The following is an 18,375-nucleotide window of genomic DNA, read 5'->3' as shown; positions in this document are numbered from 1 at the left end:
GGAGCTCCCGGTGTCCAGCGGCTGCGGCCGCTCCCGGTGTCCAGTGGCTGTGCGAGCTCCCGGTGTCCAGCGGCTGTGGGAGCTCCCGGTGTCCAGCGGCTGCGACCGCTCCCGGTGTCCAGTGGCTGTGGGAGCTCCCGGTGTCCAGTGGCTGCGGCCGCTCCCGGTGTCCAGCGGCTGTGCGAGCTCCCGGTGTCCAGTGGCCGTGCGAGCTCCCGGTGTCCAGTGGCTGCGGCCGCTCCCGGTGTCCAGCGGCTGTGCGAGCTCCCGGTGTCCGCTGGCTCCGGCTGCTCCTGGTGCCCGCTGGCTGCGGCCGCTCCGCACTCCGCGGGCTCGGTGCTCTCCTGGCTCCGGAGCTGTCTCAGTCCCGGTTCCCGGGCAGGCTCCGCGCGGGCCGGGCCCGCGGGCAGCGCCGGTGCCTGGGGCTGTCACCGTCGCTCGGTGGGGCACAGGCCCAGGCGCTTGCGGATGAAGGCGGCGATGAGGCGCTGCGGCCGCTGCTGGTACTCCCACAGCACCTCGTGCGACGCGCGGATCTGGTCGCCCTGCAGCCGGTCCAGGAGCGCCACGCACACCACGGCGGCTGCAGGGGGCCGGAGCGCGGTCAGCCCGTGGCCCGGCCTGGCCCTCACGGCCCTCATGGCCGGACCCAGCCGGACCCAGCCGGGCCTGGCCCTCACAGCCCTCATGGCCAGACCGGTAGCTGTGGCTCTGCTGCCCTGGGCTCTGCCCCAGCACAGCCGGGACAGAACCTGCTGTGGGACCAGAACCTGCTGTGGGATGAGGACCTGCTGTGGGGCCAGGATCTCTTGTTGGGCTGGGATGGCTGTGAGGAACGGGAGCGAGCTGTTGGTTTGTCCAGCTTGCACTCAGGTCTTCTAATGCTCACTTGGGTTTTATTGAGCTATGAAATTTGCTTTAGTGTCCTTTTCTAGATAGAATCATTAGGGATGTGTGTTTGGCCTTCTGGCACTGAACAGGAGCCTTGGAGGGGATGAAGCCTGTGCATGGGGAGGAGGGGGAAGCGGCAGCACTCACCTTTGAGACCACACAGGCCACACAGGGCAGCGAAGGCCGTGGACTCCATCTCAATATTCCTCACACCAGCGTCATAAGCCCTCCTTAAGTACTCCAACTTTTTTTCACTGGAAAAAGAGCATAATGCACCGTCTAGTCTCCCCTGACCTGGAAAGGAAGCAGAGAAATGTGACTGTTGGCCTTGCACGGGGTCGTGGGCCACAGGGCGTAGGTGCAAATGGGAAATCCAGCAGCGCCCACGTTCTGTCTGAGGCACACAAAGTTTTGCTGTGAGCAGCTGGTTCATTTGCATTCCCCTCAGCATCAAAGCCAGCATGCTGTGTCTCTGTACAGGGGAGAGAACGATGCAAGTTTCAACACGGTGAAAGGTGGAGCCAGCCCATGGTGGGAGTGCTGGGATGCTGTGGGGACAGGGCACTGCTGCATATCAGCTGTGAGGGCCCGCCAGGTTAAATCCCAAAAATGCCAGCTGACTGCAGAAGGGGTACAACAAGCTGTGCAGAATGGGAACACTGAAGAGAGAAACCCCTTTGATGTGGGTTTAATGTTTCTGCGGGGGCTGCTGTGGATGGAAGTGGAGCTGCTTGCAGAGGCACTCCTGGTGCTGGCTGGGGAGCTGGGCCAAGGGCACTGGTGCTCCTACTGCAGCTGCAGGCAGGACTGACCCTGTGCTCAGTGTGGGCACCATCCCCACCCTCACTCTAAGCTCTGCTGTCCTGCTGTGTGCTCAGGGCAGAGCTGTGCTCCCTGCTGCTCCTCCTTGCACTGGCTGAAGCCCATGGGCAGGCAAATGCTTACCTGTGTCTGGCCAGCCCTTCAGCTTACTGCTGCTCCTACTCTAATCCTCTCAAACGGCTTTTTGCTTAAATAAAATATGGACTTGAGCAATACACAGATGGCTTCATCTGCAAGCAGATCTAAAGGTTTATAAATAGTGCTCAGATTATTAATTCTTCATCTATTACATTTCATCTACTCTGCAATCAGCGTTTAATTTTGCAAAGGAAATGGTTTCAGAGTAACTGAAGTTTGTTTATGGAAATCTCACAGGCAGCCTAATATTTTCCTGGCGTTTGGTAGTTCTGAAGTGACAATCTTGCTGCAGGGGAGCAGCTTGGTGGCAAACTCAGGGAGGTGCTGTGCCTGGCCCCCAGCACCAAGGTCTCTGCTGCAGCCTCCTGGGGCTTTGTCCATGGAAGAGTGCAAAGAATTGACATTACACGTGTGAGCAAGGACAGACAAAGCTGGCTTCACCTTCGTAGAAGTCGTAGGTGCACATGGTGTGGCCAATGAGCGTGGGGAAGTCGGGAATGTCCCTGCTGCAGGCCAGCAGTTCCTGTGCAAGGCCCTTGTCCAGCTCGGTGCTGCGCACCACCACATCGCCCAGCACCAGCTGCTCGAAGCGTGGCTGGAAGCACGAGTCCACGGCCGTGTCAGTGACCACCACAGAGCCAGCCTCGATCCCTGCGGAAACGCAACCTCAGCTGCCTCTGTCCTGCTGCCAAACCTCAGCACAGCAGCACAATCTCAGTGCATCTGTCTCTTCAGCAAGTAAAGAAGATGTCAGGGAATAATTGAAATTCATGACGTAGCGCAGATGTGCAAGCGGAATGTCCGGAGTCAGCACAAGGTAAGTGATTGTGAGAATGCTGAGTGACAGGAGATTAGCTGCTTCTGACTTGCAGAGATTGTGTAGCCCCAGCAGCTTGTGCAGGCATGGGCAGCACTGCTGCCTCAGCCAGGAGACATGGATCCATTTGGGTCACCATTAATCCATGTTTTCTGTTTGGAAAGTGACTCTTGGCTGGAGTGGAATCCAGGCCTTGGTGCACTCTGAGAATGTGCACTCTGCCAAGCCAGTTGCTACAGATTTTCTGGGTTTAACCCAAAACAAAATACCATGGTTGATATTTAGAGACCCGACAAAATACTAAAGTTCAGAACTGCATGACCTCTTGCTGAGAGCTGTTTTCAATAGCAGCTGTTTTGCTCTGAAGAAAGAGCAGGTCGCTTACCTAAGCCCCCAGAAGTTCCGATGCGTATGATTGTAACGTCCCTGCATTTTGCATGGTGCAGCAGCTTGATCAGCTCATGGAGCATAATGGAAATGGAAGGGATGCCCACTCCATGCTGTTGGAAGGAGAGAAAAGAGAAGCATCAGTCCCCACCAGGCTGTGGCAGGTACATGACTGCAGTGAGCTCAGGGTTATGCTGTGGCTTTTTCTGCTGATGATCCCAACAGCAATTTTTGGCAGATGTTCTGCCAAATGGCAGGTGTTCAGGCCTGGAGCTGCTGGGGCTTCTGCTGCATCTGCCCAGTGCTCCCTTGCTTGGTCATCTGTCTTCTGCTCCATTGCTAAACCAACATCCTTTTCTTAGCTTAACTTTTAAGTACAAAAAGTGTTTGGTGCTGTGAAGTTTGGTTTATTCTCCTGAAAATTCCTCACATTTTTTTAGTTTTGCTATCATCTTCAAAAACTGGAAGGAAGCATGTATGGAAGCTCCATTGATTAAGGCACACAGCCAGTTTTTGTGTTGATTTGTCTCCTTTCTCTTGGCTGTGGGACCAACACTCTGCCTTGTATCATGTTTTAAATATGAAATCTTTTTGCATGTTTTAATTCTGGAACATCAGCCTACCTTATTCACCAATGCCTATAAAATTTATTCTCATTGTAAATAGTCAGAGCAGGAATCTGTGTTCCTGCCCCTGTATGTTTGAGCTCAGTTGTGTTTCTAAGCAACTTGCAGAAATGTGAGGTTGGCAGCTGCTCTGTATGGTGCTCCTTGGGGTGGCCCTGTGCTCTTTCTGTGTCTGCTTCTGCCCTGGCCAAAGCTGCTGCATGGCCACAAGCTCAGTGAGGATTTGCTTCTGGCTGTGTCACTGCTGCTGCCAGGCTGGGGAACAGCAAATCTTGTGGCAGTTCTCCCCTTGTATTCTCTCAGACTGATTCCCTCAGGCTTGATTCCCTGGTCAGGATTGGTCTGGTTTTTTCAGAGGGAGCTCTGTTGTGTGAGTGATTTCATCTCCTGTGAATCACATTTCAGACTAATCTCGTGCCTGAAGAAATGGTGTCAGGACCGAGCCTTTGGGCGTGAGTGCTCTCCAGCACAGCCTGTGTTTGCTTTTCCCTTTGTTCAGCGCCAAAATTCCTGCTCTAAAAGAATGAGTACTAATAAGGCCAGGTTGTCCTTTTAGAGCTTGTACCAATGTAATACCCGCAGCAAGGTTTCATGGTTCGTGTGTGGTGAGAAGTGTTTTTGCCGCCCGTCTGAGCCGAGCAGAAGGCGCGCACGCCTGTTGTTAGCGCGGCTCTCCAAAGGGAGAGCGCGGGTGCCGGGGAATGCTCTGCAAGCAGCAGCAGCTTTGCCACGGCCGGGAGCTTGCGCCGCTGGCAGGGCTGGACAGCCAACAGGACATTTTGCTGGTGGGTGCCGGGGGAGGTGAAGGCGTGTGAGGGAGCGGGGGTGGCAGCCCATCGCTGTGCCGGAGCCGGCACAGGGACAGCCGCACCCCGGGCCCAGCGCGGCGCAGGACTCACGCTGACGGACAGCACCGGCCCTGCCCGGTACATGGCGTAGCGGTCCGAGCCCGCACAGATGTCAGCCACGTCCTCCCCGGCTCCGGGCAGCCCCAGCTCCCGCTGCATGAGCTGCGCGAACGCCCGCATCCTGTTGGGGCTGCCGCCGACGCACACGAACTGCAACGAAACACCAGCGTGGCACTTAGAGCGGGTCGGCCTGATCGTGGCACTGGCGGCTGTGCCAGGCACGCCTCCCCAGAGAAAGCTGCGGGATGCCCTTCCTCACCGTCGGTCAAGGGACATTGGAACAACTGAGGGTGGCAAAAGCAGGAGTTAACACAGCCCAGGCTGTCACTCTGGCAGGGTGCTAACTGCCCTGGTCACTTATGAGCAGCCGTATAGCTGCACACCCTTGGCTATCAGTCCTGGGCAGGAAAATCTAAAATAATTCAGCAAATTTGAGTTAGTAGTATCACCACTGATAGCAAAGCAAACCCAGATGTTGGAGGAGCTCATTGGTTAATTTATTCTATGAACAGTGCTGACTGCAATTAGTGAGCACTGCTGATGGCACAGAGACCATAAAGTCAGGGAGTAAAAAGGACAAATTTACATATTAAAGAAAAATATGCTGTCTGAAGGTAGGAGAAGGATGAGTGTGCAGCTGCCAGGGCAGTGCTGCTGGTCCTGCTGCCAGGGGGCAGGCAGCAGGAGCCCACGTGTGCTGTGCCAGGCTGCCCCAGCCTGGGCACCGAGGCTCTTCCCCCACTCGACTAGGGAAGGACTGGTTTGAAATGAACGAGGATGTCATCATGACAAGTCAGTTTTTACAGCAGGTCTCAGCCAAAAATTACATGACATCCTCCTTTCCTTGTCTCCAGCAGATGATGATCAAGATGCTTTAGAAAAATGCCTCCTCTGTCTGTCCTCCAATATGGGGCCAATATGAAATCAGGTTTTACAGAGCTATAGGTTTTTAAAAGGATAATTTTCTGTTGTGCTTTCTGCCCAAAACAAACGAGGACAGCCTCCTTGCCCAGGCTGCTTGGCTGCTGAGTGCCCTGGTTGAGCAGCCAGACCCCACCCCGCAGGACTCTGGCAGCAGCAGGGCCCGGCACGGGCCGGCAGCACCATGGGAGGGATGCACGGCTGGACAGGGAGCTGTGCCTCGCTTTTGGACCTGCTCTTTACCTTGATGTCCCCAAACATTGCTGGCAGGTCGTGCGTCTTCGTTCCCAAGTCCAAGTGGTACAGGACGTCCTCCTCCATCAAGTCCAGGTGTGGGTTTTTAACAAGGACCAGCCCACTCCTGCAGGGGGACAGCGAGGAGATGGGCTGGGGCACCAGGCAGCAGGGGACACAGGGCAGCCTGGAAACCCCACGAGGGTACACACAGCCCTGGTGTCGGCCGAGGGATGGGACTGGGACAAGGGACAAGCCAGCTGTTTGTGGTGTTGGGACCAGCTGTCTTTCTGTGCCAGGTAACCTCTTTGACATGTCTGTTATTATATCGATATAGCTGTCAAAAATATGTCTCAGTATTTACCAATTTTGTCAATGGCAACCTTAGCTCTTTCCTTCATAGAGTTTTGCCAGCAATGTCCACGTGTTATATATTGTGCTGTTTTCTATGTGACAGTTTATTAAGCTCTTAGCAAATCAGGATTTCACACCTGCCCTAAATAACCACCTGGCAGGGTGAGTGCAGACACTGCAGGCAGCCAGAGGCCAGCTTGCTGTCCCTTTCCACCTGCTGTAAGAGATGAGAGGTAACTAACTAACAATGCAGGTTAGTTTTATAAATGAGGCTTAAATGAAACCCAGAGAACATCTTTATTCTCTAATTAAAACAAATTCAGACGTTGCCCTGTTACTCACCCTGAGTAAGCTGTTGTTTCGGTCATAGCGGCTCCCAGAGTCAGCTGAAATGGATACCCTGCCCAGAGGTAAGGAGAACACTGCCTGTGTCCCCAGCCGCTGAGGCTGAGAGCTCAGAAAACTGTCAAGGGGCTCTGCAGGAGGTTAAATACTCCTGTGCTTTGTGCACTCCCGAGGTCAGCATGCCAGTGCCCCCACCCACCTGCCCTGTGCTCGCGCGGGTACCAAGGCTCCTCCTGGGCTGGCTGTTTGGGCAGCTGCGTCACCAGTAACCTTGACTGGCAGCCCCAGGGCTGGGCCAGTGACCTGCTGGCCCTCTGGCTGCTGACCCTGTGCCCTCTGGCCGGTGGGGTGGGCAGCGGGCACGTGGCTGCACATGTGTACCCTGTGGAGATGCTTTGTCCCGGCTGGGTGTTGCTGTGCTCTTGCCCTGGGCTGTTTCTTGCCCTGGGGACTGAAGGGCACTGACAGCCTGGCCACTGCTGCTGGCCTGGACACTTCTGACGACTGAGCTGTTCTCTGGCTGCAGAAGGTGCAAATCCAAAACATCCCTGCATGTGCCTGGGGTGCATCAAAACAGGATTTGGGCTGTAGCCAGCCACCAGCCCTGCTCAGGACAGCTCCTGGACCACCAGGCTGGCCTGGGTAGGCTGATTTCAGTCTCAGCCATGCCCAGACAGTACTGTTGGTTCTCACGGCCTACCCAGCCCCATGTGAGCCCAGGAGATGTCAGAGCAGAGTGCAGAGTGCCAGGGCAGCCTTGCACAGGTCCCAGTCCAGGGCAGCCAGAGGCCTTGTGGGGCTGCAGGACAAGTGTGTGATGCTCCTGCAGGAGGAGGCTGCAGACACTGCTCCTGCCTCCTGGCCCAGCCACAGGAGGCACTGCCCTGGAAGATATTTAGGCAGCTGATGGAGGGGCAGAACCTGGCATTTGCTGTTGGCGTCTGGGAATTGTCAGTGGAAGCTCTGATAATGAGAGAAGTGCTGGATAGTTAATTACTGGGTGAAAGCACATTGTGTGGGGCTGGCTTGCACCCTGCATTGGGGCAGTGACACGGTCCTGCTTTCCTAATGAGGAGGAACAGAGATTATTCTAACTGAGGAAGCCTTTCCCTGAGGAAATGCCCACTTTGCTACGAATCCAAGCCCTTTAAATTGCAAAACCCTGTATAAAAATAAGCAAACATTGCAAGCCAGTGGCCTGGAACATGTAAATTGGGAACCTTACCCAAGATGGGTCAGATAGCTCTGAGAAGGGGAAGGAGCAGAGCTCTCAAGGATATTTCAGGCTTGCTGGAGTCATACCAAAGGCAGGCTGAAAGGATTTCTCTGCTCTGATGATGTTCTCCCTTCCTGGATGCTGTTCACATATGCCTGCCAAAAATGACTTATTACTGATGCTCCACAGCACTCCTGAAGAGTAAGGATCTGGAGACTCTTCTCCCTTTCAGAAAGCACCAGATTTGTGCGAGGGGCACAGAAGTTTCCTTGGCTGCACACACCTTCTGCCTGCTGAAGTCACTCGGTGCAATTGCTGTGGTTTCAGCACACAGCAGATTGCACTCTGGGCTCCATGCAGAGCTCCCAGTCCTGTCCAGTGAGTTACCTGGGCTGGGAACAGAAGCACAGGGTTTGCTGATGTTTGCCAGAGGCGGCTGGGAATACTCTGGGGGAGGTGAGATCAGGCTGAGGATTCCTGTGGATTCTCTTCCTCTCTGGCCTTGTTTGGTGGAGGAACATGACCCTGGCCCTGCACCCACCTGCAGCATGGCTGGGCAGAGCTTTCCCCAGGGAGAAAGGATTCAGAACAGTGAATGGGTGGGTGGGCAGATGGACAGACAGCTGGACACCTGAGTGACCCTGTGGCAGGGCAGGGCAGGGTCCCATGCACTGCCTGGGCTGGTAAAGGCTGTGCTTCCATGTCTCCCTCCCATGGCAGAGGATTTCTGGGCCCACACCTGCATGGTTCAAACCATCCCATGATAAAACCATTTTCCCAAGCACGTGGAACAACTTAAATATTTTCTTATGAAAAATAGTGTTCCAGCACAGCCAGCTGAGACATCTCTGCCTGCTGACCAGCAAAGCCCCTGCCCTGCTGCAGCCTCTGCCCCTGGTGTGCTTGGTCCCAGGCAGGGACCTCCCCCTGTGCTGGCAAAAGGGACAAGATTTTGGAGGGTAGCCCTGCTGAGTGAGCAAGGACAGAGTCCCCTGGAACCACAGCTCCATCTGGAATGTCAGGCTGAGAACTGGTGGACAAGCAATGTTCCTGTGGTGTTTGTCCCTGCTGTGCCCAAGGTAAAAGGAACCAGTGTGTTCTGTTTAAGTAAACATGATTGCACCGAGGGAAATGGTTGGATTGTGCTCTTGGCTCCCCAGAAGTGACATTGAAGAGAAGGGACAGCAGCCACCACCACGGCCATTCAGGTTTCAGGGCCTGTCTGGCTCAGCTCAGCTCCCTGCCTGGCCAGTAGGAGAAGGAAGGAACCTTTGGTTCCTTCATCTGATTCTTTTTCCCATGGTTGTTCTTTGGGATGTCTTTCAGTAAATCCAAAACTGAACTGTGGCTCTTCTTTTCCTACCCCTTCTGCTTGCCATGGCAGAGGCTGCAGAATAGAACGGAGTAGAATAACACAAATTGGATTTAATCAAATAGAATAATGGACTAGGGTAGGATAAAATACTGAAGTACAATGCTTTCAGTTGAAAGGGACCCGCAGTGCTGACCTGCCTGTTTCTCCTGCTCGAGGCAGCGTGGGGATGGTGAGAAGCAAGGAGCACTGGCCCAAATGAGTGTTTGTTTGTGCCTGATTCAGAGCTAAATCCAGCCTCCCCAAGTGCCAGGCAGTGGAGCCGTTACCATATGCGCTCGAGATGACAAATAAAGCACCATGAAGTATACGGCACAGTAACATATGGCAGTGCAGACAGGCTCTCGGCAAGGGAAGGGCTGGGCAGAGCCAGCTCTCCCCCATCCCACACCTCTTGTCATGTTCAGTGCAATTTTAGAACAGACAGCGCTGGCAGCCTGTGCTCGGCAGGGAGCTGGCCCGCCGTGTGCTGCCGGGCTCCGCAGCCCCGCTCTCCTGGCTGCCCGAGCACCGCAGCCCCGCTCCCCTGGCTGCTCTCTGCCTCCCTCCTGCCGTGTGCTGCCGGGCTCCGCAGCCCCGCTGCCCTGGCTGCCCCAGCAGCGCAGCCCCGCTCTCCTGGCTGCCCCAGCAGCGCAGCCCCGCTCTCCTGGCTGCTCTCTGCCTCCCTCCCGCCGTGTGCTGCCGGGGCTCCGCAGCCCCGCTCTCCTGGCTGCTCTCTGCCTCCCTCCCGCCGTGCGCCGCCGCAGCTCCCGGAGTGTTCCAGCGGCCTGCAGCTCGGCGCGGGCTGCCAGGAGGGGCAGGGGTGCCCGGCCAGGAGCTCCTGCAGCCCTGCCGGGCAGGGATGTGAGCCCGGCTCAGCTCACAGCTCTGCTCCCGTAGCAAGGCTGATGAGCATCCCCCGCCCGAGGGGTGTCTCGTGCATCTCTGCAGCCATGGCTCCTGGCAGCCGGCAAAGGGGAGCAGCAGAAGCACCAGGGAGTGTTTTACCTGACAGAGGAAGGCCGTGTGCCAGCAGTACCAAGATTTCCTGCTCCCCTTACCTGCCCCGTGCTGCAGAGCCAGAAAAGCGAACGCAGGCAGCAAAATGTGGATTTTTATCAGCTGTTTGCTCTGGCTCCGTGTCTTGCCTTGTTTATTAATGGTATAAAGCTACTCTTGGCATCGGGAGCAGACAGTAAAACGCTCTCCAAAGGAACCAGGCTCCACAAACCCTCGGGGCACTCGAGTAACTGCAGCTTGTCAGGACGTGTTTCCCCTGAGGGGAAGCACTACGCAAAGCCATTTATTTCAGGCTGCCCGACCTGTGTCGCTGTTCAGGATTTACTCAGGAGCTGCCGGTCTGCCAGTCCCGTGGCGCTCCAGAGGAGGGGCTGAGAATGCAGCGGCCCCATTCCGGAATGTCCCTTAGAGCTGTGCACAAGTCACTTTCCCCACCATTCCCTGTCTGCAGCCTTGCCCCCGCGGTGGGATTCCCCTGGGAGCTGCCAGGGCGGGCGGGGGCTGTGCCCATGCTCCGGTGTCCTGTGCCCCAGGAGGTGAGGGCACCAGCTCTGCCCTTGCATGCTCAAGGAGCACCAGGCTGGCCTACACGAGCCTTGGGAGAAGGGCTCTGCCTGGGTTTAAACCCAGTGGTTGATGCTGTTTGCTGCTGACTACTGCAGGAGCAGGGGTCCTGTTCCAGCTGTCCCTGGCTCCACAGGGATTGCTGCTGCCCATCCTGGGCAGGCTCCTTCCCTGGTCCCACATGGATCCACTTCATAGGAAATGTTGCTTCTGGCATCCTGCTTCTCCCAAGGCTGAGTTCCTTTCATTCCTTGAGGCAGGATGTCATTGAAATAAGAAGGAAGATGAATAGAGGGGCAGTTTGGCAATAGGGGCCTCTCATCCTCTCTGTGTAGGTTTCCCCTTGCCTTCCTCCATGCTGTTTTTTGTTCCCTTTAACTGCAGGGAAGGGTGAGCTGCTCCATCCCTTCCCACCCCACAGGGATGGGTGAGCTATTGCCTGCTGGGAGTAGCCCCAGAGGTTTGTGTAAAGGCCCAGTTTGCTGAGACAGAGCAGGGATGTGGCCCCAGAGGCTGGCTGTGTGGGAGCAGACACAGAGCCAGCAGTGGAACCTGCAGGTGAGCCCCTCTCTGCCTGCTCTCTTCCTGCCCAGGACTTCTCTGTTCTCCAGCCTTGGAATCCGGATGGTGCCTGGGGTTTCTTCTCCTCTCTTTTTCTTGCATGGGTATTTTTCTCCTTTCTTTCCTTGGGCTTGTGGGTGCCTGTTGCAGCCGCCAGTGCCTGTGGGCACAGGCAGAGGGAGGCTGGAGGAGATTCGGCCGCAGGAGGCGAGTGATGCACGGCCGAGCACAGCTCATGGAGCCACGCTGCTTGTGAGGCCCAGCCACGCCTGAGAATCAGCACAGGCAGCAATCTCCCATTGGGAAATGGGGTTTGGGTGGCAGAGGCCAGCTCTGTGCCCCTGGGCTGCCCTCCTGCCCCTCAGCTGCACAGCATGAGCAGCTCCTCGGCCCTGGCAGTGTGCTGCTCTTGGTGGGAGCTGCTGCATCACCTCAGGTGCTGCATTTGTCACGGTCTGACTCACGGAGCACGGCTCTTCAGACACCTTCCTGCACTCCATGGGGGATCAGGGGCTGCCCTGCAAGGGCAGACTGACACTGGCCCCACTATTTGAAAAACAGAGCATCCAGACCCTACTTTATCCAACTTTACTGAGATGGAAACATAAAGGGAATAAATGCTGGTTCCAGAAGGAGGCACTTTGTCTTGCTGGTGCTGGCTCTGCATTACACAGAAGACCCCAGCAAAACCATCCCTGCCTTTCCTCACTCTTCTCTGTACCCAGGTAAACCAAGCAGGCTTGAAGTCTGGGGTTTTTCCTTTTTCAAACAATTCCTTTCATTTTTGCTGTGTTTATCATGTTTTCTGTACTGTGTCCTTTCTCCTTCTCCTCCAGGAAGGCTGGAGAGGGAGAGTTTATCCTTCCCTGACCTGCTGTCCTGCTCCACCAACATGGGAGCCTGATCCAGCACTGGGCAGGCAGAGGCCATGGAGCTGAAGACAGGTAGGAGAAGCATGTTAAGGATTAAAAATAATCACAGGAAAATCAATGTGCTCTTTTGCAGCTTTCAACACAGATCCCTGCCTTTCTCTGCAGGTCTAAGGACCAAGGACCTTGATGGAAGTACCTTGATGCATCTGGCACCTCCATGCTTCACCAAGGTTTTTAAAGTTTGAAACCACCGACCCAGGGCTGGCTGGGATGGCACTGCTGGCCGTGCTGCCAGAGGGGATTCAGCAGGAGCATCTCTGTGCAGGGCCCTGTGCTGGGCTGAGGGGTCCTGTGGGTGCCCAGTGGGCTCCGTGCAGGTCTGAGGGTGGCAGCACAGCCCAGCTCCTTCCTGAGCCTGGGAGAGGTGCTACTGTCTCACTGCTTGATGCCAGAGCTCCTCTAGCTGCATTTCTAACATGCAATAATACTGTGCATTTCCCTTGTGTGGGAGGGTCGGGATCAGAAGCAAAGCCCTGCAGTGGAAGGCAGGCATCTCCAGTATCCTCCACGGGAATGCAAAAACACTTCATATGTCAGCAGTGCTTTCACTGCTCTGCAGAATGTATAAAGAGATGTTCTAAAATACCTTAATTGTGATTTAAATGACAGAGCATCAATCTCTGTCAGATGAAGCGCAGGGCAGATGTGGAGCACACCTGCAGCGGGATGTGCAGTGCTGCCCTGGGGAGTGGCAGGGATCCCCTGCAGCTGCAGGCCCCTCCTGCTGCTGGGAGGCTCCGGGTGAGTGCCTGTGTGTCCCGAGCCGGGCACGGGCAGGGGAGGCGGCTCTGCCCCATCTCCCTCCTGCCCGCTCCCTGCTGCCGCTGCCATCCCTGCCGAGCCTCAGCGAGGGCCCGGGAGAAGGCACGGCCCACGGGGAATCCCGCATGCTGCCGGCCTGGAGTTCATCTGCAGGGAGCATTTCCAGGCGCCTCTCAGCGGCTGCAGCTGCAAGGAAGGATTCAGGTGCCACCTTGTGTGGAACGCTTCTCCATGCAGCGGGCACGGATCGCCTTCCCCTTCCTTTTGCTGCGGCGTCACTGCAAGCTCCTCCCGGAGGGAGGGCACAGGCAGCCCCGCACAGCCCCTGCCTGATGTTAGCAGCCCCTGCCTGATGTTCAACAGCCCCTGCTAGCTGTTAGCAGCCCCTGCCAGTTGCTAACAGCCCCTGCCAGTTGCTAACAGCCCCTGCCTGATGTTAGCAGCCCCTGCCTGATGTTCAACAGCCCCTGCCAGCTGTTAACAGCCCCTGCCTGATGTTAGCAGCCCCTGCCTGATGTTAGCAGCCCCTGCCAGCTGTTAACAGCCCCTGCCTGATGTTAGCAGCCCCTGCCTGATGTTAGCAGCCCCTGCCAGCTGCTAACAGCCCCTGCCAGCTGTTAACAGCCCCTGCCTGATGTTAGCAGCCCCTGCCTGATGTTCAACAGCCCCTGCCAGCTGTTAGCAGCCCCTGCCAGTTGCTAACAGCCCCTGCCAGTTGCTAACAGCCCCTGCCAGCTGCTAACAGCCCCTGCCAGCTGTTCAACAGCCCCTGCCAGCTGTTAAATAGCCCCTGCCAGCTGCTAACAGCCCCTGCCAGCTGCTAACAGCCCCTGCCTGATGTTAGCAGCCCCTGCCAGCTGTTAACAGCCCCTGCCTGATGTTAGCAGCCCCTGCCTGATGTTCAACAGCCCCTGCCAGCTATTAAATAGCCCCTGCCAACTGTTAACAGCCCCTGCCAGCTGTTTCACAGCCACAGCAGCATGGAGCCTGCCCAGCAGCAGGCATGGAGGATGCAGCTCACTGAGTTGCAGTGAAAGAAACCCCAGGAACAGGAGAGTGCCAGGGGGAGAGCAGCTGGACATGGCCTGGGAATGTGTTCTGGCAGCACAGAGACCCCCCGTGTCCTGGGCTGGTCCCAGCGTGGGCAGTGGGAGGGGAGATTCTGCACCTGCAGAGCTGCCCCAGCCCTGGGCTCTGACATCAGAGGCACCTGGAGCTGCTGCAGAGAGTCCAGAGGAGGCCCCAGGGCTGCTCCAGGGCTGGAGCCCCTCTGGAGCCAGGCTGTGGAGCTGGGAATGCCCCCTGGACGAGGGAAGGATCCAGGGAGACCTCAGAGCCCCTTCCAGACCCTAAAGGGGCTCCAGGAGAGCTGAAGACAAACTTTTTAGCAAAGCCTGTTGTGACAGGACAAGGTATAAACCAAAAGAGGAGAGAGATTCAGATTAGAGGTTAGGAAGTTGCTGGCTGTGAGGGTGGTGAGGCCCTGGCACAGGTTGCCCATCCCTGGCAGTGTTTACACAGCAGTTTGTCCCTGCTTCCCATGCCCTGACCAGCTCTCGCTGTGCTTTGGGGCTGAGCTGGGGCAGCAGCAGCCTGCTGTGTGCCACACCACACTGCAGCCATAGCTGATCCCACAGGAGAACAACCTCCCAGAAAGGACCCTGCAGGTTACAGGCAGCTGGGCTGTGCTGGGCTCACCCAGGGAGAAGGACAGGAGGCAGCCTGTGCCCTCAGCCATGCCAGGCACACAAGAGCTGAAGAAATCTGGGCCCTCCCAGAGTGGTTTATTTAAATACAACAGCACTTCATGGCACACACTGGCTGTGCAGGGCTGTCTGCCCCCTGATACACTGCTGGGTTATTTCTGTCACCTCCAGTATTGACAGACATTCTCCCTCTGTCCCTTCCCAGCTGTCCAGAAGCATCACAGTGAGCAATCTTCCTTCTCTTTCCCAAGTCAGACTTGTCTTCCCTATCCAGCCTCTTAATCAGCTATTTAGAGGAAAATAAACTTGATGCCTGGCTTTAGGAGAACAAAATGATGAGAACTGTCCTCCTACGGCTGCTGCTCCCTCAGCCTGTCCTCCCTATCAGCTGCTCAGTCCTGTCCCTTGCTGCTCTGACCCACTGCTTGTGCTGTGGAGGCATCAGAGTCACATCCAGCACCTCCTCTCCCTCCCGGGTGTGCAGTCCTCCCCTTGCCCCAGTGTCTGCTCTCAGGACAGAAGAGCACATGTCTAGGCTGCTCCAAAGTTCTGCTGCTGGTGCTGCTGCTGGTCCTGGTACTGATTCTGGTACCAGTGCTTCTGCTGGTGCTGGTACCAGTACCGGTGCTGGTACTGGGTGGTGCTCATGGTGCTGGTACTGGTTCTGGTGCTGGTACCGGTTCTGGTACTGGTACCGCTTCTGGTACCAGTGTTGGTTCTGGTACCGGTTCTGGTACCGGTACTGGTGCTGGTACCGGTTCTGCTGCTGGTTCTGGTACTGGGTGGTGCTCATGGTACTGGTACCGGTTCTGGTACCGGTTCAGGTGCTGGTACCGGTTCTGGTACCGGTTCTGGTACTGGTACCGGTTCTGGTACCGGTACTGGTTCAGGTACCGGTTCAGGTACCGGTTCTGGTGCTGGTACCAGCTGTCCCGGCCGCCCGGAGCTCCCCTCGCCCACCGCGCCCGGCCTGGCGCGCCCGAAGGAGCAGGGGAGGCGTCGGGAGCCCGCAGCTGGGCCTGGCGGGGGGACACCAACAGCGAGTGTCACAGGCCCTGGAACTCAAATATTTTGTTGCTATAAATGTTAGCAACGAGAGCTCTCGGTACATTGAAACGCCAGATGACAGAGGCAGAGGCCAAAAAAAGCTCCTTCGCTGGCCGGCAGAAGAGGGGCAGCTGTGCCGAGGGACACAGGCTGGCACTGGGACACCCGCTGTGGGCAGGGGACAGTGCCCCGTGCCGCTGTCCCTGGGCACCGGGCTGGGCTCGGCACCGGGCTGGGCTCGGCACCGGGCAGGGCAGCGCCGGGCTGGGCTCGGGGCCGGGCTGGGCTCTGAGGGGGCACGGCACCGGGCTGGGCTCGGCACCGGGCTGGGCTCTGAGGGGGCACGGCACCGGGCTGAGCAAAGCACCGGGCCGGGCTCGGCACCGGGCTGGGCGCGGCACCGGGCTGGGCTCGGCACCGGGCTGGGCTCGGCACCGGGCAGGGCAGCGCCGGGCTGGGCTCGGGGCCGGGCTGGGCTCTGAGGGGGCACGGCACCGGGCTGGGCGCGGCACCGGGCTGGGCTCGGTTCGGGCTGGGCTCGGTCCGGGCTGGGCGCGGCACCGGGCTGAGCTCGGTCCGGGCTGGGGTCGGTCCGGGCTGGGCTCGGCACCGGGCTGGGCTCTCAGGGGGCTCGGCACCGGACCGGGCTCGGGGCCGGGCTGGGCTCCGAGGGGACGCGGGGCTGGGCAGGGGGCGGCAGCAGCCCGGGCACAGCTGCTCCGTGTGCTGGGTGCTCCCAATGCACGGGGGTCACAGCTCTGCCAGCCTGACCCCAGCGCCGCCAGAGTCCAGCTCCATGGGCTGGACCTCGCCTGCAGGGCCTTCCCCCTCAGCCGGGGAGCAGCTTTCATCATTTGTGTTTCAGAGCAATTTCAGTGCATTCCAGCTGGCTGTTCCTGAATACCACCCCGAGCAGAAAGGAACTCTGCAGCCCTGTGAAGTGAATCTTTGCAATTAAGAGAACTCGAGCACTTTTTGGTGGGTGTTTTGCTGAAAACAAAGCACTGCATGTGATGGGTTTGGAAAGCACAGGATTAATTACCAGTGCTATTTTAAAAAATGGCATGAAAATGAGTTATGCTGCTAATGCTCAGATGCAAGAACACGGTCTCCTTAATTTAATAACACTGTGTAATTTGTGTAAAACCAAATTGGTAGCGATTATACATTATTGTTAATGACTTGGAGCTGGGCTCTCCCCTCTGTGCTCATGCTGGTTTGCTCCCCAGTGCCCCAAAGTCCATGGAGTTTGTGATGTGAAGATGCACACGAGGTAAGGACCCGACGAAGGAGAGCTGGGGAAGGTGCTGGGCTGAGCCCTGCAGAGCTGCTGGGACAGCAGGCGTGTCCCCGTGCTGTCCCCACAGCCCGGAGTGTCCCGGGGATCCCAGGAGCTCTGCCTGCCCTGCAGCTGCTGGGACCGGCCTCTCCAGTCTCCCTGTGACTCACAGACGCCTGATGAAATGTGTGCACTCCATTTATCGCAGCTAACTACCAGCACAGGCTCTTTAATTTCAAACCCCAGTGCTTCCTGGGCTTTTCTCAGCAGCTGTGCTCGGGCCAGTTGCTGTGCTGGGAGGGCTGGTGATGCAACTTCACCACGGTGCAACTGCCAGGATTGCTTGTTTGCATGCATATATACAGATGTATATTTAGAAATCTCCTCAAGGCAGAAGAAAATAATTCCTGACAAGCAGCAGCATGGAAGGTCACCTGGATTGTTATTTCTGTACCGCAGCTCACCTCTACCATATAAGCAAAGTCTTTAAGTGCTGATGTTAATAATGCTCAAGAGTTAAAAACCTCAGCAGCTCTGAAGACAATTATCAGGCTGGCTTTGTCATGTACAGCCTCATTTTGTGTGCTGCAACAAAATGATATTTTACTGTGTGCTTTAGAAGGAATAACATGTTTGTTAGTGGCGCTTTTTGCTGTTGGGCTCTGTCTGTCCCCAGGACCCTCCCTGTCCTCAGGACCCTGGGCTGGACCCCAGCCCTGCCTGCTCCCCTCTGTTGGTCTGGGGCAGTGCTCACTGCTCTGCAGAGATGAAAAGGCACAGGAGTCTAAAGGAAAATGGTTTTACCAAAGAGGGGCCTGGTCTGGGCTCCAGCAGCCCCCTCTTTAAACATTTCCTCCATGGCATCTTTCAGCTGCGTGAGCTGCTTCTGCACTCTCAGAGCATTGCAAAGTGGTCTGACTTGAAATCCCAGCTGCTCTGAAGAGAGGCAGAATTTATGAAGAACCAAGGCAGTTCAAGTTACCATGGAAATTGTTTCAAAACAGAAAAGCCAATTTTTGCTGTTCTTGTAGTCTTGGGGGGGTTTTCTGTGTGGAAGGAAGCCAGGGTGAGGCTGCCCCACGGCTCAGGGGATGCTCTGTGTGTGCTGTGTTCTGGGGCACACAGACTTCTGAAGACCATGGTATTTGCATAACATTAATATGTTTATTCTAATGTCTGTGGGTGGCAATTTGTGCCCACAGTGCTCCTTTCACATGGACATGCCATTATTACACCTGATTAATGCAAACCTTGTCCAGGAAGAAGTTCCAGGCTGTTCCCCAGCATGGAAAAGGCCACGTGAGGTTCTCCTGCTGGGAACTACAAGACCCCAAATTTAATCACACTCCACTCCTTGCAAAGCTGTGCAGGGTCAGCTGTGTATGAATAACCCCATCAAATCCACCCCACCTTTCCCTGGGGGACTGTAAAATTGCTGACAGGCCAGATGCTTTACCAGCCTCACTGTGCAGTGTGGCATCTGAGGTACAGCCA

General features: G+C 56.5%; 1 protein-coding gene across 1 annotated transcript; it reads right to left on the bottom strand.

Moving 5' to 3' along the window:
• Positions 1–404: 404 nt before the first annotated feature.
• On the bottom strand, positions 405–6,580 carry UPP2 (uridine phosphorylase 2). Its single transcript, XM_079310440.1, has 7 exons — positions 6,441–6,580; positions 5,754–5,871; positions 4,581–4,739; positions 3,054–3,168; positions 2,293–2,502; positions 1,039–1,185; positions 405–583 (listed from the first exon to the last, which is right to left on the bottom strand). The coding sequence occupies exons 1-7, from the start codon at positions 6,464–6,466 to the stop codon at positions 429–431; spliced, it is 930 nt and encodes a 309-aa protein (XP_079166566.1). The 5' UTR covers positions 6,467–6,580; the 3' UTR covers positions 405–428.
• Between the last annotated feature and the right edge of the window lie 11,795 nt (positions 6,581–18,375).

This window comes from Erithacus rubecula (assembly GCF_903797595.1).
Source record: "Erithacus rubecula genome assembly, chromosome: 8".
Classification (NCBI taxonomy): domain Eukaryota; kingdom Metazoa; phylum Chordata; class Aves; order Passeriformes; family Muscicapidae; genus Erithacus; species Erithacus rubecula.
This window is presented reverse-complemented; position numbering and strand designations above follow the sequence as displayed.